The sequence below is a fragment of the Trichoderma camerunense genome (assembly GCF_050948025.1).
Source record: "Trichoderma camerunense strain CBS 138272 chromosome Unknown V8C40scaffold_20, whole genome shotgun sequence".
Lineage (NCBI taxonomy): Eukaryota > Fungi > Ascomycota > Sordariomycetes > Hypocreales > Hypocreaceae > Trichoderma > Trichoderma camerunense.
Window position 1 is genome coordinate 724,131 of NW_028145350.1, and position 20,672 is coordinate 744,802.

Sequence of the window (20,672 nt, forward strand, 5' to 3'; positions counted from 1 at the left end):
ATACCCGACTTGTTCATTCTCCCTCTCCTCTGTTCAGTATGCGCATTAAGCGCTCTAACTGCTTGGCAACGGGCGCCATGGAAATTAGCAGCCGGTGGCAATGCAACTTGCTGTTGGTGACAACAACTGCAAACCGGCCTATTATTTTCGTATAAGTTTCGTTTGTTATAAACCAGTCTGCAATGGCAATAGGGGTGCTTTAGTGCATAGCTCTAAGTGGGCCCGAGTTAATTAAAAAAGTGATAGATAGAGTCGATGCGCAGTTGCGGCCTCGTTTCTTAGGCACTAATAGCTTATAAGGCCCACCCCTCTAGCCTCTTTGTTTCCTTTTTATTTGATTACATGCAAGAGGCAGCGAATCCGCGATCTCGCTCTGCGCCTGAGCCTGGCTCCTTCCTCAGCTATCCCTGCTGCGAACTAAACGTGAAGTTTGACAGAAGGTTAGCTTTAGCTGCTTTGAGCCACATGCATAGGGTGAGTTAGCTATCTTTAGGTTCCCGAGCTGGATTTCGTTATTTTAACAACCAGTTATCAGGCAACTAGTTTTTTTTTTGTGCGTTGGTTGGCGATTTTTCCCAAGCAAAAGGGCCTGCATAACAAGAAAGTTCCTCTTTTCTGCCGTCTTCCCTGCCCTTCCAGCTCTTTAGCTCGCTTTTCGCTTTTCTTTGTCTCCTCTCCCCCCCCATTCCCATTTATCTAGGTAGTATCCCCCATGCGCGTCTCCGAACATGGCGGCTTCTCCTCCCCTTGTGACTTCGGATATACTCAATCCAGAAGCCTCACCTTCGCCGCGCATCAACGAGAAGGAGACGCGTGAGGGCATCGCGTCCGTCATTTCCACCATTAGAGCCCAGATCGCAGACCAGCCAGCGGGAGCCATGGGGCCCGTGAGCCAGCCGCCGGCCATGGCGAACGCCGTGACGGGCAACACCCCGCCAGTTGCTGTCCTTGGAGGAGCGCCAGCAGCATCGTCGCAGAGAGTTGTGCCATCGAACCTTGCGCCCAGTCCTACGAGCGCAACTACTAATGCCAGCAACGGCTACTCGGCTGCTGTCCCGAATCGCAACCACCAGCCTCTTGTTTCGCCGCCGCTGTCTGGGCCGGCAGCTGCAGGCCAGCCCGGTCAGAAGCAGTTTGGGCCCATTGCCCCAAAGACAGCTCCAAGCGCGGAAAAGACCAGGGAGTACGAGAGACTCATGGACATGGTACAGAACACAGATGCCTCGGTGGTGCGGCAGGTAGTTCGGGAAAACTGGCATAAGTGTCTGGTTGGGTCAGACTATCACTGTGGCTTTATCGTAAGTCGCGTGCTCTCTTTTGAACTCTACAGTTGTCTTGCCATCTTTCTTTTCTAAAGTGTTTCGATGCTACCCGGTATCTGCTAGAGGATATTATCTCTCTCCCTCTCTCCCTCTAGCCTTTGTTCTACTGCGGTTTCTTGCTTGCACACATAATATCCCTTTCGTTACATATTTCTTTGTCCTTCTCTTGCTTTCACGCCACAATGGATGAACCACGGCCTAATTACATCTCTAGGCGAATGCCGCAATCAATTATTCCAATCCTGCAGTCCTAAGCCGCACTATGTTAGAGAATGGTGACAAGGTGCTCAGGCATTCAAAACGTGAGATCGCCAAGCATTTTCGCGGTGAGGACCTTGATGAAATCGCAGACATCATTGGTCCCAAGCTTGGTGAACGGTTCCAGGATAGGGTCATGGCCACACGTTTGGAAACCATCGGGGCCCAGGACCTCATCAATGCTTTGGCTAGAGCTGAGCGCCTTGGCTACCATATCAATGACGTTGTCAAGAAGAAACCCGGCCAGGGAGGCGAAACTGTTATCCCATCTATATCTGCGCTGCTTACTTCGCTTCCGCCAGTACAACCACACCAAGTCCATGGAGGAGTCCCCCCGCCTCCGATGCCACCACACATGGGCCCAGGACCCCCACAACAGCCTCAGCAACCACCTCGAGCGCCTCAAAGCCAACACCCTATCCCTATTATGCGGAACGGGAACATTACTTTTCAGCCGCCCTCCACTCCTTCCCAGTCTCCAACGGCTACCATTCCAGTCGGAAATGTCGCCAGTCTGCCACATCCAAATCCGAACCAAACACCCGGGATAATGTATTGTGCAACATGCCATCGTCCTTGCAGCAGTTCAGATGCTCTTAGCTATGTAAGTATGCTCCTTTTCTCAACCCATATGCCAAGAAGTGCGTTATTCACAGTCAACCAGCATGCGAAAAAGGCCAAGTGCCACACCTCCAGGCCAGTAGGAACCATTGATGTAGATGAGTGCCTTCATTGCGGCTGTCAGTTCGAAAGCCCAGGTGGCCTCTCCTATCACACGAAGAGCTTCGTTTGCGGACAACACAACGAAGAGACCAGATCGCATATCTTGGAATTGCTAAGACAGAGAGAGCTATTACAAAAGATGACACCGCATCAGCCATCCAATAACCTTGGACCTCCACCTCCGAGTTATCATATACCGCATGAGCCAGCCACCCTTGCACCTGCTATCATCAAATCAAACATAATCTCAAGTCGCAGATCGGTTGGCTCTGCGGCGACCGCAAGTCCTTCAACCAACGACCCCTACGCAAAGCTTACTCCAGAGGACCGAGCAAGATTCAATGCGGAAATGAAAGATGTTGAAGAGCGTTATGGTCGCTTGAGGAAGGAAGCAGAGGCGCTTCCGCCTGGCGAGCGTGAAGAAGAACTGGCCAAGATCAAGAATCGATACAATACCAAGCAGAGCAATACCAGGAAGAAGTATGGAATCCGCCTTCGTGAGAGGCGTACCAACGCAGATATGGAACGCTCCTGGAATGCTGATCAAGCACACTCCGCAAAGAAGGCCCGTGTTGGTGATGGGCAAGCGAGACCAACTAGTAATCAAGTTATGGAATCGCCACGTAGGAGAGTCCCCCTCGCCGAGATGGGAGGACTATCTGCCTCCTCGGCTACTGCGGAGCTGGTTGATCCTACAGCATCGTCTACGAATCCTCGGCCACCACCTCCAGCATATGGCCAACCAGCAACAGTTGTTCACGGAGTTCCACTTGGGACATATCAAGGGACACCTGACGACCCCATGCAGATTGATGACGATACGAGCACGGGCACGGATTCTGACAACGTGGACATCCCGGCTAGGATCTAGACAGCTTGAGACAAGGGGGAGTGCACCATTCAGGGGCAATGATCATATGGGCAGTGTGAAGACGCCGCTTTGGTTTGTTGGTTTGTCACGGAGGCGTGCTATTGCCTCACCCGAATTTTGCGAGGGGGGAGAAGGGGTCGAGGCAGAGCATTGGCAATTTGCCACTATTTGGAAGCGTTTTCAACGTCGCTTGCTACTTTTCTTTTTACGTGTATTCCTCCATCCGGATATGGGGAGTTTGGGATCTTAACAAGGCATCTGCAGCGGCGTATGGGTTCTTTTGCATTGGTTTGCGTTACTTTGCTGCTGAAGCATATTAGTTTCGGGAGGCCGTTTCAACAATCAAGGGGCGGCACGGCGTTTTAGAAGTTCAAGCAACGAGATTCATGGTGGGAGCACGACACGTATCTGCACAAGATGCTTTTTGTGGTTTGGAGAGCGAGCAATCTTGGGACAAAAGCCCATTGGGGATTGATTAGAGGGCGAGGTAGACTATCTCATTTTTCACAATACCAGCGCTATAGTTAACTAGCTTATGATTTTGAATGAAAGCAAAAGTTCAACCTTGATGTCACTTGACTTGGATCAAAGCTCGAAAGTTGCGGATGTGGCTGACAAGTAAAGCTATGATGGTGTTAAGCATAATATTAGCGGCTTGGTGCATGATGCATGCCACCCCGTTTGCCTTTGTCATACCCTTCTCTACAGAAAGGTGAGCAAACGGCTTAATTTGACATTGATGTTTCGGGGGGTTTGGTTCAAGTGTCATAAGCCAAGATTTCGACCTTGACTGCTGATCCTGTTTAGCATTTTGGCGTCCATATGCAAAACCCGTCATTCCATTAATAGCACAGTTGAGCACATGCGTGAACATTGAGCTCGATGGAAGCTACTACGGGGTTGCCGTGGTGGGGTTGTGCAGCCGACGCCTGCGGGGGTTTCAGTTGCGGCCAGGGGAAGCTCTAGAGGAGCTCTAGAAGGTCCTGGGGGCTGATCCATGGGTCCTTTTCGGGGCAGAAGGGCGCTAAAGTCGGAGCTCTTCAGCGGGTGGCTGCCCCATCGCCAGTGGGCTCGAGAGCCTTATGCGGCCGGTATGATGATGTACATGTACCCGGTACGGAGCACAGTACCTAAAGTACAGGGCCTTGCCGTTTCGATGATCAGTGCAGATCACCTGCTCTCACCTTGTCCTTCTCTTCCCGTGTCCTCGTTCTATTTATCCACGCTTCATTTCATTTTCAGTCATACTGTGTTACCTCAGAACCTGCCTGCACACTCTACGTTGGACGCGCCCGCATGATCGGCCGCCTTGGATTGCCCGACGCTCCATAACTCCGGAGGCAAGCGAAAAAAATGAAATGAGATGGTGGCCAGAGACAGGAAATAGATTCGAGGGGGGGTAACGGAGCTACGGCAAGGCTGGCCCCCATCCAACGGTCTCTTGACGTTTGCTAACCAATTACTGCCCAGGTTTAAGATTGCATCGTTGCACGCACCTGACTTTGCCTTATGCCTTGTGAAAGTCTATTCTTCCTAGCCTCCCAGAGGGGACCCGAAACGGGCTGCCCTGATGCAAAACGAGGAGCAGGGGGGTGGGTAATACGAAGCCAGGCCAGAGAGGGACGAACCGAACAAACAGAATTGCGGTGCGCGGCGCCAAGGTCGACCTTTGACAAATGCCGCGGTCAAGCTCGAGCCTGCTCAGACGGGCTGAAGAGTGTGAAGAACGATTTCAGACACAGGGTGACGTGGATGCGACTTGAGCACACGCCAGCCGGTGCCTCTGGCTCTCTCTAGCGGCAGCGGCCCTCTGCGTTTGAGGTGTTGAAACAGATGGAGTCCGTAAGGACGATGCTCAGCTCCTGGGACAGGTGGAGGATCCCGGCGGATCTCACCGTGGCCCTGCCGCCCCAAATCGACCACCCTCGCCCTGTGTGACCAATATTGCAAGAAATCGTGCCGCGAAGTGCTAATTAGCAGAGCCGTTTGAGCCTCGCTAACAAAACACCTTGGACTAATGGTCAGCCTGACACCCACCTAAGCTGGAGATTCCCAAACCGGGGGGGCAGAGGGCCAGCCTGTGTCGACTTTGGTCACGGACGCACACACGCGCGCACGCACGCACATACGCACATACGCTGGCCACCCCTGGAGGGGGGGTCATCATCTTCTCAGCATTGTCACCGTTACACGATGGCCCTGCCGTTTGTTATACTTGGGGAGTTGTAGGGCATTGACGGCCATCACCGAGATTTGTCTTTTTTTGTTTTCAAAAGCTGGGGATATATAGTGTTTCATACAATCCGCCTGTCATCCGATGCGTGTTTTCATTCATGAGACATGTGTCGATGCTTGTGTTTGACGACTGGTTCGCTCCCGATCTGTTTCTGTTTATAGTAGCCTTCACCAAGCCGGAGCATTGCATTGCATTGCATCGCTTCCTTTCGCTTCGACTCGATATCTTTAATAAAACGTTCCCACCCACACCAGTGCGAGCTCGGAACGAGCTTACTGATGCTTATTGGATTGGACACCCCCCTTTCGGCATCTCTAATCCTACATTCTTTTTTTTTTCTTTTCGCTTTTACATTGAGGCATCTGAGCTGCCATCTACAACACCATCCAGTCTTCTATTAATCGACTCGACCCTGTTACATCAAGGCGACCCGAATCAACATCATGAGTGGTACCTTGAGACCAGACACGAGAACCAGTCGGCGGATCTCGACTATAAGCCGGATGACCCTCGACAAGGAATTACCACCGACACCCGAGCCCGAACAAGATAATTCTGGATTGACGACTATCCTCATTGGCCCCAAGAAGCGCCGTTTCAAAGTCAACTGCCAGCTACTCTGCGATGTCTCCCCATTTTTCCAAGAGCGTATCGAGGATCCCTTTCATTCACAAACAGTCTCATTATGGCTTCCCAGCGAATCGCCCGCCATGTTTGGTCTGTTCGTCGAGTGGGTACATTCTCCAGACACCTTCAGCGTATACCTCGACGACGTCATCACTTCAGCACAGAAGAAGGGCGAGAAGGAGTCTCTCGATATCCACTGGGCAATCATTCATCTCCACCTCTTCGCCTCGCAGCTTTCTCTCGGCTATCTACAGGATGCTTCCATAGACGCCATCCAAGACCTATATCTCAAATACGACTGGGATGTCCCACCCAAGCTGGTGGCATATCTTTACACCGAATGTGAAACAGGACCGTCGATACGCCTCCGCCGCTGGGCTGTTGCCATGGTCGCCTTTTGCCTCGCTGTAGGCGGGCAGCCCAAGTTTTCCGACCAAGATTTGGCAACATCTTATCCCATGCAGTTTCAGGCGCTTTTCCAGTCGCTGCCTGAATTCTCCGCCGATTACACCCAACATATGGAAAACATGGAGAAGTCCGGCCACGACGTTCAGCTCAAGAACCCGCAGCTCCGCATCTCAGCCAACAAGCTGTGCAACAACAAACGGCTGTTTGGGTTTCGTGAGTGCTCCTTTCATTCTCACCGGTCAGCTGTTGGCGAAGGCCTTTGTCCTCATGCTGTTGTCAGGGCACCAAGTAGAGCGATGAGCGCACCGGATCTCCCCAGGCCGAGATGGAGGCATAGGCGACAAGACAGCAGCAACAATCCGCCGAGATCCCTATTCTCACGAAACAGCCACAGAGACGACGAGGAAAAGCCGCCAAGCATCCCACACTCGATAGCGAGCTCGATCATGTCAAAGTTTTCCTAATACGCGTGGAACGATTTTGGTCACATTGAGCATAGCATTTTTCACATTGACTCTTTTTGTGGTTTTTTTCCCCTCCTTCCGCAATGGGGTGCAACGTGCCATTCGCCTACAAGGGCGTTCGGCTGAATGGGGAGTTGACTCTGAAACAATTCGGCACTTCAGGTTTCAGATGATTGGGTGGACCGGCAGTGGTATGGTGCCATTGAACAGGTCATATTGAGGCAAGGCTCAGCTGAGATTTATTTTTGTTTTATGCGCCTTGCCAATCGGAGACTTTGATGCCGGCCAGCTCGAGGCTGAGAAGCTGATTCAAATGTTTTCTTTGTTTTTTTGTTTTGTTCTATTTTTGTTTTTCGGTTTTGGAATTATGGGCACATGGGGAAAGTATATCCCGGAGTATCAATGGGTGGAATTTATGAAAAACGATGGGTTTGGGTTTTTTACGCTTTCATGTTGAAATATTATATCCTATAGACAGACAGGCGGTTTAGAGAGGTTTGTTTAATGACCAGAGCAAGTTGGTACTCTTCTTAAGTACTATTGATATCAAATTGTCGCGATAGTTTTGTTTTACTTGAGTGTGAACGATTATTTGTTTGAAAAAGAAGTATTTTCTCATTTTTTTTGAACGTGCTATATCATATATCATCAAGCTTGACAGCTAACAAGAAGAGAAAATAAATCACTAGACTCAGCTTAAAAGCTGTATAAACCTCCCTCTCGAGAAAAGTAAAGTAAAAAATAAAGTAAACACCAGCTAGCATTTCCCTTTGAAGGGATAAACTCTGCCATGTACATCAATGTCCTCCTAGTCCGTTTTTTTCCATCAAGATTTCAAGCAAAATCAGAAATTGACATTAAAACACCGGAAAATGAGTAAGAGTCCAAAAGAAAAGAAAAGAAGATGAAGAGGTGGACGTGTGTCATCCACAACGTCCCATCCAGTCGCTTTGCAGATGACGCAATATAAAAGAAGTAGAATAGAAAAAACAAAAATAGCCAACACTTTTGTGGGGGTGGTGGGAGAAACTGCTCCGGTACTGTTTCACATCGGGTTTCAGTATCCCGTACGTTCAATCATAACGTCATATTTCCATGGAAGCAATTTCGGCAAACATAAATATGAAAACAAAACAAAAACAGCGCTGTGGTCCGAAAATGCATCTTCCAATGGGGGGTGCTTCGTATCGAATAAAAGAAAGCATTGATTTCGTCAAAGAGTGAATTCGTTAAAGTGAGTGTGTGTGGTATATATTTCGTTGTAGATGTCGTCCCTTGTTGAATAAGGGGGTTTTTGTTGATTGAGATGTGAACAGATGGTTTCGAGATATCGGTACTCTGATATATAGTGGTTGATATATATATCGGGTATCATAAGGAAAACTAAAAGACTTGATCCAAAAAAAAACTTGCAAAATGAGAGACGGAGGCGTATGCTGTTCCGAGAAAAAAAAAACAAAAAGCAAATTCATTGCCGTCTAGATGGACATGCGGTGTCGTCTTAAGCAGAAAGGCTTAAGATGCAATTCGTATATTAGTCGTGGATGTAGCATCGGGAGTATCGTGAAACGCAAAGAAGGTTCTTCATTTTTCGAAGAATTGGAGAGCAGCAAAGGTATGATCATCTCCTACGTGAGAGGACAGGAAACCAGGAAACGAAGCAACGTTATTAGACAGGCGATTGTGACCGCCGGCGAGGGTGGTCGCGGCGGCGGAAATCCTTGAGTCGCTCGTCGATGTATGCGAGGCGGCTTCGTAAAGATGACTTTGGGGACGTGCTTTCGGACTCGATGGGCTGCTGAACAGTGGCAAATGGCCTGCGAATGATACTAAAGTCGATGGCGGAGATGCTGTTTGATCGCCGGCCTGGGAAGGAGAAGCTTGCCTTGGCAGCAGAGAATGGAGAACCGAGTCTGAGGGGTGCGTCGGCGAGAGGAGGAGCGAGGGTCGGGCCCAGGCTCGGACCTAGGCTTGGACCTAGGCTTGGACTTAGACCTGAAGCTCCTTGGGGTGCAATTGTGGCCGCGGCGGGTTTCTCAGTCTCTCCAGAAGGGGAAGATGATGGGGGCGGGGAGGCGGCACGAGGATGAGATGCTTCAAAGAGCTCCTGCAAGTTGGTCCGGGGAATGAAAAGTGCATCCCGTTGGGTCGAGGCGGTGGAGCTGAACTCGGCCGAGGGCGTGGCTTGAGTCGAAGCCCCATTGTTGGATGGATCAACCCAAAAGTCCGAGCCGAGACTAGGACGCTTCCTCCTGGGTTCGACGGCAGCAGACTGCTTGGATCTGCGCTTCTGATTGCTGCCCCGGCCGTTGTTGCTGAGTCGAGCCGGCGAGCCCAGGCTACGCCTTCGAGTCCCCACAGAACTGCTTATTGGTCCCTGTGGCTCCAGGCTCATACCGAAGCTGTCTGCAAGCGAATTGGAAGCGCTGGGACCGTAGCTTCTAGCGACGAAAGGGGAGCCCAGCCGGGTAATGTCCGCGCCGGCAGCTCCCGAGCCTGACACAGGGGCAGCGGCTTCTATCAATGGCGGCGGTGCGAAAAGCTCCATGGATGGCTGATGCTGATCTTGAGATCCGGTAAGCTGGGCCAGCGGTCCATGAGGCTGCATTGATTCGCATGTGCTGACCGCCAGGGACAGGGCCATGTCATTTCCAGAGAAGGCGGACTGGGAACGGCTTGGTGCCATTCGGCGGTTCCAGACGCGATTGGCTGTCCTGCCGAAAGGCGTAGGATTGCGGCCCATGTAGTGTTGATTGCGTGCAGCACTGGTCGCGCTGGCTTTGCAGAGCTCTCGCAGATGAGCGCGAGTTGCTGCGCAGCTGTGCGGCCACTGCACGTAAGACGTCGGCGCAGCTTCAACGGTAGGCGTCGCGCTTCCGCTGTGATCGGTCTGCTTAGACTTCGACTTGGGGCCCTTCCAACTCCGCTTTGCTTCCCTGGCGACGCGCATACATACTCCCTGAGGAGGAATGCCGCTCTTGGCAACGTGAAACGGAGTGACGTGGGGATCTTGTAGATAGGTCATGTACACGGACCAGAGGTGTTGGCTCATTGACCTGGTCCACGGAGCTTTGCGCGAGCGCCTGGTGGACGCGGCGGGAGCGCGAACGGGTTTGATGGTTTTGCTACCGTCTTCAATTGACGAGGGACCGAGCAGGTCGACGTCGTCGTCGGCATCAATGCTGTACTGACTCAGGTTGTCTGAATTCAGTGAATAGCGGCTAAAGAGCGAGCTGGCTGTCTGCGTCGACTGCGCCGTGGACGGCCGACTGTCGCATTCTGGGCTCGACTCAAGGCTGCTGTAGGCCTGGTCGAGCGACCAATTGGGAAATCTCTTTGGCGATAGCGAGGGAACGGAGTGAGGAGCGGGAGTCTTGGGGGGTGAAGAGGTTCTTCCGCGATGCAAGTCGCCATCGTCGGGGAATAAGTGATAAGGGTTGAATTGAGGGAAGCTGGTGCTGAGCGTATCCACCATGTCTTCGTCGAGGAGACAAGGCTCTTCGATGCTTGGAATGGGTACGTCTGCTGTCGCGACGGACGCGAGGAATTGCTGGGTGGGAGCCTTGAGGTTGGACGAGGGAGCACGTCGCCTAAGTCGAAATCGCGGTCGCGGAGGAGAAGGGGGTCGAATGTCAGTCGTCGCGAAGGGCTCTGGGGTTTTAGGACCTCGAGCAGCCTTGCGAGACCCCCGTGTCCTAGGCGCCATGAGAGATTGCAAGGGAGGCATTGCGGCAGTTGGCGTCGAGGTATGCGAGCACGGAGAGCGTTGGAAAGGGAGGAGAGGCAGCGCTAAATGTACGATGCCGCGCCAACTGAGTCAATAATGGTGCGAAGCGTGATTGTGATGTCTTGAAAAGGTCGGAATGGCGCCTCTGGCAAGTCCCGCTTTGGTTTGTTATGTTATGGTTTGTTTTGTTTTGTCCAATGTTTTCTTTCTATTTCTGTCCTTCTGCTTCTCTTGTTCCTCCTTTGATTATCCTGCGCAACGGGCGTCGCGCGACCAGACAGCGTCGAAAATATACGTTGGGCGAAAAAGCGCAGCAATTGTTGTTTTGTCTGAAGCGTCCACGAGCGGATGCGCCTTGATTGCGGATGCGCCCGAGAGAGCGGCGCGGGTCCGGCAGGAAGAGCTTCGTCGAGCAGTCTTAAACACTCATGTAACTGATGCGAACGTCGTCGCGACTGAGGAAGCGCGCGAGATTGGGCTTTGGGTCCCTTTTTCCCTGGTCGCCGCGGTGTGGGTAATGGTTCTGTCCTGGCTCTGGCGGGTGCGGTGAAGCGAGGCAAGGGGGTTCCGGATCCAAGGAATCTTTCAAGTCGTCCACGGGCGATCTGAGGCGCAAAGGCTGGCGGTCCAGCAGCTGGCGAGAGCGATGCAGCTGTTCGCAATCACAGACTCAGCCTCTCCCCACGGGTGGGATCGCGGGCTCAGAGGCAACGGCGCAAAGTGACTGGAATGGAGAAGAAACGGGGGAGAGAAGCGGGCGACAGGGTGGTGCTGGGTTTGTATGTAGGGCAGTGGGGAGTGCAGGCGCAAGCAGAGCGCATCAGCCAGCGCAGGCCACTAACGGGGCCGCTAGACGGGCCACGGACAGGGCAGCCCAGAGCCAAAAACAGCCACTGCGAGCCCTCCGTCCAGCGGAGGCGGGCCCTGCTGGAGCCAAGCTGCGGGTGGCGCGGGCCCTCTGAGCGTCTTCTAAGCGTCGTCTGCGGTACCGGTACTTGCAGCCCGCAACTTCGGTCTCCGGTACAGTGTGTACAGGTACTGGCGCTGCTGCGTGCGATACATCTCAACTGAGCTAAAAACTCGAACCCTCGACTTCGTCCACCAGGGTACATGTACTTGTATGGCGATTCAGACGCACGCCCCCCGAAAGTCGTACCGGCGATTTCTGGGCCCAACGGATGCGATGCCACCGTCGGCTCCAGTCTCTTGCGCCGGGCACTGGTAAGGAGAGCAATCAGGGCCTCGAGGGGGATTAGGAGGCGAAGAGACCCTGATTGACCCTGAAATTGAAGGATCAATTGACAGGTTGGTGTGTACACGGTCGAGATGCTTGTCTTTGCTGGTTCTGTCTCATCGTTCGACGCATTGAACCATGCGGTTAAACGGCGAGGCCGACTCAAATCCCGGAGCACGGAGGATAGACTACAATGCTACTCGTACAATGATACAGATGTTTCAATGTACGGAAAGAAACAAAGGAAATGGTACGATTCCAGATCTACAGTACAAGGGCATGGCACATTGACGATATGTCGACCACAACCATGAGTCCCAAGGACCACGCCCATTACCCCTTGGGTTTGTAAACGAGCACCAATTACGGGTACGGACATCCAAAGACCTGAGCTAATTCCTAGTGCTACTACTTTGCACTTGAACGTGCTATTCCCACCGCTCACATCCTCGACAACGCTCCTCAAGAGGTGCCAGCGTACCAGATGGCCCATGTGGCATATTCCCTCTCGCTCTCCTTCATGGCGTGAGAGCGACAAGTCAGGTCTAGCGCAAAAGGGGACGGCTCGTCTTGTCTTGAAGCGTCTTGAAGCCGGCCACGGTGCCTCCTCATTCGTGTCATGTGTGTTCTGCCAGGGGTGGGACATTTGACGGCTTGCTTCTACTAGGGCTCGTCCGCTGTCACTATCACCGTCCTGGCGAGCACTCGCACACACGCCCGCATGGAGCTGATCTTGGTTGGTCACACACTGCAGACAGTGCGGCGAGAGGTCTATGAAAGTCGAGCGGGTGGAGCTTGGCTGCCAAAAAGTTGGATGCCACCAAAAAGCTTGACCAGCTGGAAAAGGACCAAGATTTTCCCTTCCGAAGCCTCTTGCGTCTGTTTCTGCAGCCCCTCCCTTCCCTCGCTCTAGCAGGTCGGGAGAAGATTGCTAGTAGGACCGCAGAAGTCTAGCAATGGCACGGCTCGGAAGCCTTACCGGCATCGGGGGAAAAGCAGGAGAAGATAAAGTGCGCGGATTGCTCCGTACGGGGGCTAGAACTTTCGTCTCGAGGGTCCTGGAAGTGGATATTGAAGCACAGAGTCCGGGACACGGCCGCACTGTGAAAGGAATTCTACAACTATATCTGGTCTGCTGATTTACTTGCAACTTGGACTAATGTTTTTTTCATCTCAGCACTCATCCCACGTGTGCACGCCTTGGCAATGCTGTTTCCATGTACGAGACCACGCGGCTGTTGAGACAGGAGGCGCTTGTAAGACCACACAAGCAGGCATGCAGCCTTGCTTCCCATTGCCAGCGCAGATGTACAAGTTGCTGCGCCCGTATCTATGAAAAGAAGGGGGCAAATTGAGAAAAATGACAGTCTTTTTTCTCACCCATGACATGGCAGCCACGACAGCTTTGCGATTGATCACTTGTCGTTGCAGAATGGCCCATGGGCTGTGCTCTGTGCGAGGACATGAGCTTGAAAAATTCTGGGCTCAGCGCGCTAAAGTGCAATTTCGCGAAAAGAACGCGTCTAAACGCGTCTGAGGGGAAAATATGTGCATCATAAAAGCGGGGCTTTGCTATCAGTTAAGCGAGCAAGCGAGGGGATGGCATTCGGCCGATAGCCAATGGGTGCACAACACAAATGCTGATTGGACGGGATCAAGTCGACTGATGTCGTCGATTGATGATGCGGCCAAGGATATGATTGACTGATAAGAACTGCTGTTGTCATTGACATTGACTATCACTACTGACACTGACATTGACATTGACACTGGAAATTAACGTTTACTTTAAGACGGGAGCTCGGGATCCTCACATTAGAGTCGCAGCCGCCATGCAAGAGCTTCGGCGAATATCGACCATGTACGATACAGTACAATGGAAGTGAGTGAGAGACCACTGCGGGTACGGCCGGCCCACCCATGATTGGAGCATATCGCTGCCAGTCAGAAGCACGCACGTCGAGCTCCCGATGCTCCAATGAGGCCGTGCCAGACATGTGGCGAGCCATTGGGCAGTGACAAGGTGCCCTCCCTGATACGTTGAAAAGAGCGGCTTCGGATAGGCTAATGAGGGGCCTTGCCTCCATGGTACGGGAATACGGAAACAAAGTGCCTGTGATAAACCGGAAAAGAGCTTGAAGAGAACAAGCCGCGTCGGAGTCACAGCAAATGATCCAACTACTGTGATGTGATGAACCAGGAGCACTAGGCTATTATCCAGGAACTATTCTTTTATTATTTGAGCATTGCTGGCTCCCAGTTCTGTTCATATTTTTGCCAGTAGATGTATGAGTAGACAGACACACGCCATCTTGGTACCTTTGGACCTTGGGCAGCAGTCGACAAGAGTCACCTCCCGAGTACGGCCGGGTTGGGCGAGAAAACAGCGCGCCATATTGCCCATCACCCTCTTCTCAAAGCGGAAAGTCAACAACCATGCCAGTTCTTTCATAAGCCGCCTAATGAGCTGCCTATCTATTCTTTGTTTTCTTATATACCACTAGCACTACCAGGAATTACCATGTCCAACCGAAGATGATCCATCCTTTATCAAGATAATCAACTTGAACCTTGGCCTACCCTACTCCTTCGCATATTCTGCTCCTCCTCACCGGTTTGGTTGCAGCGTGCGCGCTGATGCTGCCGTTGAGGGGTCATCAGCACGCATATGTAGGTATGGACAAGTGGGCGCGAACAACGCACATACCCAACTTGTGCATGCCTTCCGAGGACTTGTACAGCAGACTCCAAGCGACACCACCTTTGCGAGGCGGCTTTGCTTTCCGGCAATGTGGGGGAATAGGATCCGTGTCATTGGCAGGACTCGAGACTACACACGGCCTGTGTCTCCAGGGCTGAAAACGCTCTTTTCGAATCGACCCATTTCCACAGATGGGGAAGAGTGCTTGCTCATTCCCACTTTCGAATAACAACTCCCGAGTGCATTTGTCTCATGTAACCTCAGCGCAGGCGGCATCTAGGGCCACGGAGCCGGGCGAATAGCAACTTGCTGTTGCTGCTACAGGTGCAGACGAGGTGGTTTACAACAAGTTCCTACAGGTGCTGAGAAGCCCCATACATGTGCTTGGCCGATATGTAGGCATGCGTGGTACGTGTCTCAAGCCCTCTATTATACTACTCGTGCTTTGTGCCTGAGAGTCATGGTATTGCAGTTGCTGACAAGCTCTCCCTACCAAGACAGCATGCACGTACACGTACACTTACCGATTACACGTACACAATATGGGAGATGAATTGTACGAGCCAGCCTCAGACACGATGCACTGCGATTATGCACGCTGCTGGGGGAATTGAGCACACTAATCCTAGATGATGCCATCGACCGACATGTGCATCCAACTCACATCGGACCTGTCTGTCAAGCTCAAAGGGGGCTGCTCGTCCTCCCCATCCTCGTCTTTTGGTGGTGGCCTCGTACCAATCAGTCTCGTCGGAACGAGGTCAGCCGCGTCCGCCCGGTGACAACCTCGCAGATGCCGCTCCACAGTTATTCGTCATATTGCGGCAGACGGACAGGCGTGAGTCAAGGCCATGCTTTTACACTGGGGAAAGGCCACGGCCAGAGTCAGAGTCAGAGACAAACAAACCAGCAAGCAAGCAGATGTAGGGAAGGGGATAATGTATGTATGTACGAGTATGTGCGCATGCACAGGAGGTAGGAATGGGAGAATGGAGCAACGGGCAGAAGCAGCATCACGAAATTACGAGATACTCGACTCGTACTAGGCACTGCGAGTATATGTAAGGTATATGTAGGGCGGCAGCATGGACAGGACGACGCTGTTCCACGTATGCCTCTGTGTACAAGGTGAATGGCGGCATCGATTGGTCGAGGCTGCGAGGGCTGTGGGTTATTCGCCAGATGTCAGATGAAGTGCATGAGCTTTGCTGCGAATACATATATGGTGGGGGTCTTGTTGGGCATCTATGCCTCTCCCCCGACTTTGCAAAAAAAGAGCTTGCCAGAAAACTTCGTTTCTCATCCTCTTGCAAACCCAAGAACTCTAGCCGTCGACTTAGCGTTTCGAAGCTCCAGATTCGAGATCTCCCTAGGCCCGTCTCGCGTGCCCTTCCGCTAGGTACCCGTTCCAGGCGTCGGAGATTCGGATCCGTCCGCTACTATCCACTGAAACCCCACGCCAGCATGGATTTTTTTCCAACCAACATTTGCCAACCCAAAATCCCGTCGCATTCGGGCCTCAGACCGATCGACCCAGATCGTGCATCGCTGTCGGTTTGTGACAGGTATCAAGAGGCTAGCGCTCGTATTGCCACCTGTACGTATTGTGATTCGATGTAATTTGATTTTTTTGTTATCTTTTTTTTCTCCTGACCGACTGGCTGACGGAGAGGACGCCATCAGATTCAGACTACGAAAACAAGGCGGACGCCATTACATCATGCCAGCCGCCAACACCGTGACGCTGGACAATCTGTCCCAGAAGCTCCCCCAATGGCGGCCAGACGAGCAGAACCACCTGTACGCCGTCGTTGACATGGGCAGGTCAGTCGCCTGGGAGCTCTTCTGGTTGAACTGCTGGCACTGACAATGACACTAGCAATGGCATTCGCTTCAGCATCACTTCCCTGGCACCTCCCCGTGCTCGTCTTCTCACCCCGGTCTACTCTGCAAGAGAGGCCATCTCGCTGTTTGATGCCCTGACACCGTCCCCTTCCGGGCCTGTTTTCCCTACCGCAATCATAGAATCGGTGTCTTCTGCCATAGCACGCTTTCACCATCTTGCCGTCTCTCACGATGTCCCTCCCCAACATATCATGATGCTGGCTACTGAGGCCATGCGGCGGGCCGTCAACGCCCCTGAGATGCTAGATGCTATCGCAAAGGCCACTGGAGGACTGAGTGTTTCCATCCTTGATCCTCCCGTCGAGACACTACTTGGTGCCGTCATGGGATCGAGGAGTGGCCTCGCGGGTGTTCCTGGCGGTGCTCTTTTCCTTGACCTTGGGGGCGGAAGCGTGCAGATGACTTGGGTGGACACTAGCACTCAAGACTACGAAATAGAGGCAGCTCGTGCCGGAGGGAGCCTGCCTTATGGTGCCGCAAAGCTAATGCGTGTGCTACAAGAGAACCCCGAGCATGTGCGCGCTGCCGAGACGGCTAACCTAAGGGATGGCTTCCGGAACTTATACGCCGAACTATGCTCCAAGTTTCCCGCTCTACAAGCCATCAAGGCTGCAAATGAGACAGGAGAAGAGGTTCTCGTCGATGTTTACATGTGCGGTGGCGGATTCCGCGGCTACGGCAGCATGCTGATGCATGACGACCCTATCAGCCCCTACCCCATCTCCTCATCCAACACCTATGCTGTTTGTGGCTCGCGGTTCAAGGAGACAACCAGAATGCTGCACATGAACCAAAACTACGATGGTAAGATCTTTGGCTTGTCCAAACGGCGCAGACAGCAGTTCCCTGCCATTGTCACCGTCGTCGAGGCTTTCATCGAAGCTGTTCCATACCTTGGCTGGGTCACCTTCTGCGGAGGGTCCAATCGACAAGGCGCTTTGATGATGAAGCTTCCCCAAGAAATTAGAGAGAGTAACCCTCTTGATGTCCTGGCCAATGTACGAGATGGTGAAAAAGAAGTTTTCGAAGCCATTCTGGGAAAACTATCAGAATCTCTTCCGTCGGACTTCGCCCACGCCCGCCTCCCCACCATCTTCAATACCGGTGCGGGCATGCTCTTCATTAGAGAGATCTGGCACCGCCACGGCCATGACGCAGACTCCAATACTGCTTTTGCCGTCCACGATGCCGTCTCTCGTGACACTGACTGCCCGGGCCTGACTCATCTTGTCCGCGCGCTCCTTGGTCTTGGCGTCGCCGCGAGATGGGGAGGCAACCTCGGGCCTCTTGATGCCCAACTACACAAAGGCCTACAGGGCATACTTGATGACAGGGGTGTCGATTCTTCTTTCTGGGCCCAGTATCTTGGTGCCGTCGCAAGTGTCCTAGCCACCATCTTCCCCGTCATGCCGAAGCAAGCGGGCCAAGTAATCGACGCTATCAGGTAAAGTTTCAAACCCAAACCTGCATTGAGTTTTACATGACCAAAAGTCTAACCGTACACAGCTTCGAGTCACGCGTCGAACACAGAGAGGGCAAGAAGGACAAAGTTTCGTTGAAGATTGGCTTAGCTAGCGAAGTTGCCAGACGTATCAACAAGGAGGATCTCATCGACCATGTCAACTCTGCGGCTAAAGTCAATGCAAAGGCGACCAAGACGATTTCAACACAAATAGTCATTCAATCATGATTCATTCAAACTGTCTAATTTTCAATTTTTGTCCAGGTGAGCAAAATCAAGACAAACAAAACAAACAAAAGAAAAAACATGAACCCGTAAACCCTCCCCCAAACACCAAAGCAGTGACGCCAATTTTTTTTCATTTCCTAGTCATTCGTTCCATTTGCATTCTTGGTTGTCATCAAGTCGTAACTCATGAAGCATGTTTTTAGAAAGAGTAAAACATTTACTCGGCATCATCATCACAGTCGTCCTCAACTGCGTGCTTTGAGGACTTAGCCTTGGAAGGGCGCTTCCTGGCGTTCATCTTCTTCAGCTCGTGGTTCACCACGAAGACGCACAGCAGTTGATCAATCTCGCTCTTTGAAGACTGCAGTTTCTGATCTGATATAGATGTTAGCATGATTTCACAATGACATGGCATCGAGCAGAAACTTACAGTGGTCTTTGCGAGCGTCGAGAAGGTGCTGGGCAGCCTCGCGGATTGCTCTGCTATGGCATGCCGCAGCAGGGTAAGTGGGAGACTTGAGCCAGTCCAGTGACAGCTCTAGGCTTTTCTTTGTTCGGAATTGGTAGTGGTAAAACACCACCAAGAGCGGGAAGAAGCTGTCTGCAAGACGCTTATAGATCTGTCCCTGGATGGCAACTAGCAAGTTTGTTAGTACTCGTGCTCAGGCTCATTTCATTTGCTTCATCTCTCTTCTTTATCCTGCTTTGGGGCTACTTACTGTTCTGAGCAGATTCGCTCTTGCTGCTCGCAAGGCGGCCGATATGGGTCTTGAAACCCTGCAGGAGCTCTCGGTACATGAGGATGAGCAGCCACATACTCGCCCAGATGGCGATTCTATCCTGCGTCTTTGTTGGGAGTTGCTGCGCAATGCACTCGTCCATCTCCTTGAGAATGTCATGCTCCAGTGAGTAAATGGCTCGTCGGGCAATGTTCCTCAGCTGAGCCTGGACAGACAGTGGGAGAGTGGTGAGCTTGTTGGTTGGATCCAAGCACCAGAACGATCTTGCTTTCCAAATGCGGAAGAAGCAGTTCATTCTGTGGACTTTGTTGACAAGGTCATGCTGCGAGATACGGTTAGCTCGGTGATGACAGGTCACAAAGGGTCTTTTTTTTTTTTTCATTGGGTCATACCTTGGGAAGTCCCCAGCCCTCTTGCGAGTATGCAAACACGAAGCTCTGGACTGCTTGCTGAAAGTCGGACTTTTGCTCTGTCTGGATCTGGTTCTCAACCCATCCCTGCAGAAGCTGGTGGCTCGGAACGCAGTCTCGAGGGAAGTCGGCCTTTGTCAGGCTGCCCGTCTCCTCGGAGCCCCCCTGCGACCGGTAGGCCTGGACCGTGGCGCGCAGAGCCGGCAGGCTGGTGTCTGGGGTAAAGAAGACCGAGATCTCTCGGGGCTTTCCGGTGTAAAACCGCGGGCCGGAGCAAAGTTGCTCCTCATCCTTGGGATTGGTGGACCAAACATCTACACAAAAAATGCACTGTCAGTACCCTGAACCAACGGCTTGCTCAAATGATGCACAATTTGCATTGTGCCGTGCGCCACATACCGGGGATCTTGCCCATTACGGGCCAAAACGTGGATGGTGTGGCGCGAGTGCAGGCCAGGTGAGAATGGTCTGGGAACGCCTTCCTGCACGTTGGGCAGACTCCACTATCATGGCACTGGAAGAGGATAATCTCAGCTTTCCTGTCATTCAATTGGGGGACCTGGGAGGTACAGTGACTTCTTACTCGGGTCTTAGACACACGGCATGGCAGGCAGGCTCCACTCTTGCGGACGTCTGCCGTCTGGCCGGGGTCAACCAACTGCCGTTGCCTCTTCTCTAGGTCATTGCCAGATCGTCGACGCTTCAGCTTTGAGGACTGGTCGACGGCCCTTCTGAGGCGATCTTCTAGGCCTTGCAGGTGATGGGGGTAACCTTGGACCATGCCCTTGGAAGGGTCGGTCTGAGGGTAGGTCCACTCATCATCCTGAGCTTGAACCTCCCTGAGGGAAGCCTCCGGGTGGTAGTGGCCATCGTCTAGTGGCTCTAGGAAGGGAGATGACCCCGAGTGGTCAGAGGGTGAGGTGCTGCCACCGCCCTGGACCAGGTCCGGAGGGGTCTGACCGGCCGAGTAGTCAGACGTGAGTCCATCGTCAGACGAGTACGAAGGCATGTCGAAGAAATCCCTATCGGACTCAAGAGTAAGGTCTCTAATGAAGGATGGGATGTCGGTGATGATCCTGCTAAGGGATTGCTTGCGGAGATGGTGATGGGAAGAAGGATCAGATGTCTTAGCGTCCCCGGAGTACGCTTGCCAGTCGAAGACCTGGTGGAAGAGCTCCTCTAGCTCCGGGGAAGGGGAGAGACGGGGGTTTTCAAGTTCCATCCGGGTCATGTCCCGAGGGAAATCCATGTTGATATCCGTGTAAGTCACGGGATGCAGTGGGACCTTGCCTAGCTACCAGGACGAATTGAAGCAGGTGGCTTCCTGTCAGATGGACGATAAGGTGAAGATGCCCA

At 52.5% G+C, this 20,672-nt stretch overlaps 6 protein-coding genes across 6 annotated transcripts; 3 read left to right on the forward strand and 3 right to left on the reverse strand.

Moving 5' to 3' along the window:
• Nucleotides 1-351: 351 nt before the first annotated feature.
• Nucleotides 352-3,738, forward strand: V8C40DRAFT_255631 (uncharacterized protein). Its single transcript, XM_083218093.1, has 4 exons — nucleotides 352-474; nucleotides 536-1,298; nucleotides 1,537-2,184; nucleotides 2,245-3,738. Exons 2-4 carry the CDS (start codon nucleotides 729-731, stop codon nucleotides 3,172-3,174), a joined length of 2,148 nt encoding a protein of 715 aa, XP_083069058.1. The 5' UTR covers nucleotides 352-474; nucleotides 536-728; the 3' UTR covers nucleotides 3,175-3,738.
• Nucleotides 3,739-5,735: 1,997 nt separating this feature from the next.
• On the forward strand, nucleotides 5,736-6,954 carry V8C40DRAFT_255635 (uncharacterized protein). Its single transcript, XM_083218094.1, has one exon. It carries the CDS (start codon nucleotides 5,854-5,856, stop codon nucleotides 6,907-6,909), a length of 1,056 nt encoding a protein of 351 aa, XP_083069059.1. The 5' UTR covers nucleotides 5,736-5,853; the 3' UTR covers nucleotides 6,910-6,954.
• A 1,525-nt stretch (nucleotides 6,955-8,479) lies between these two features.
• V8C40DRAFT_110970 (uncharacterized protein) lies at nucleotides 8,480-10,928 on the reverse strand. The gene has a single exon (XM_083210789.1). It carries the CDS (start codon nucleotides 10,634-10,636, stop codon nucleotides 8,579-8,581), a length of 2,058 nt encoding a protein of 685 aa, XP_083069060.1. The 5' UTR covers nucleotides 10,637-10,928; the 3' UTR covers nucleotides 8,480-8,578.
• A 1,091-nt stretch (nucleotides 10,929-12,019) lies between these two features.
• On the reverse strand, nucleotides 12,020-12,671 carry V8C40DRAFT_110985 (uncharacterized protein). The gene has a single exon (XM_083210790.1). The coding sequence runs from the start codon at nucleotides 12,514-12,516 to the stop codon at nucleotides 12,067-12,069; it is 450 nt and encodes a 149-aa protein (XP_083069061.1). The 5' UTR covers nucleotides 12,517-12,671; the 3' UTR covers nucleotides 12,020-12,066.
• A 3,417-nt stretch (nucleotides 12,672-16,088) lies between these two features.
• On the forward strand, nucleotides 16,089-18,275 carry V8C40DRAFT_111097 (Ppx/GppA phosphatase family-domain-containing protein). Its single transcript, XM_083210792.1, has 4 exons — nucleotides 16,089-16,168; nucleotides 16,255-16,395; nucleotides 16,451-17,920; nucleotides 17,983-18,275. The coding sequence occupies exons 2-4, from the start codon at nucleotides 16,292-16,294 to the stop codon at nucleotides 18,164-18,166; spliced, it is 1,758 nt and encodes a 585-aa protein (XP_083069062.1). The 5' UTR covers nucleotides 16,089-16,168; nucleotides 16,255-16,291; the 3' UTR covers nucleotides 18,167-18,275.
• On the reverse strand, nucleotides 18,150-20,672 carry V8C40DRAFT_255646 (uncharacterized protein). The gene is made up of 6 exons (XM_083218095.1): nucleotides 19,900-20,672; nucleotides 19,716-19,830; nucleotides 19,299-19,630; nucleotides 18,886-19,228; nucleotides 18,597-18,803; nucleotides 18,150-18,541 (listed from the first exon to the last, which is right to left on the reverse strand). The coding sequence occupies exons 1-6, from the start codon at nucleotides 20,563-20,565 to the stop codon at nucleotides 18,384-18,386; spliced, it is 1,821 nt and encodes a 606-aa protein (XP_083069063.1). The 5' UTR covers nucleotides 20,566-20,672; the 3' UTR covers nucleotides 18,150-18,383.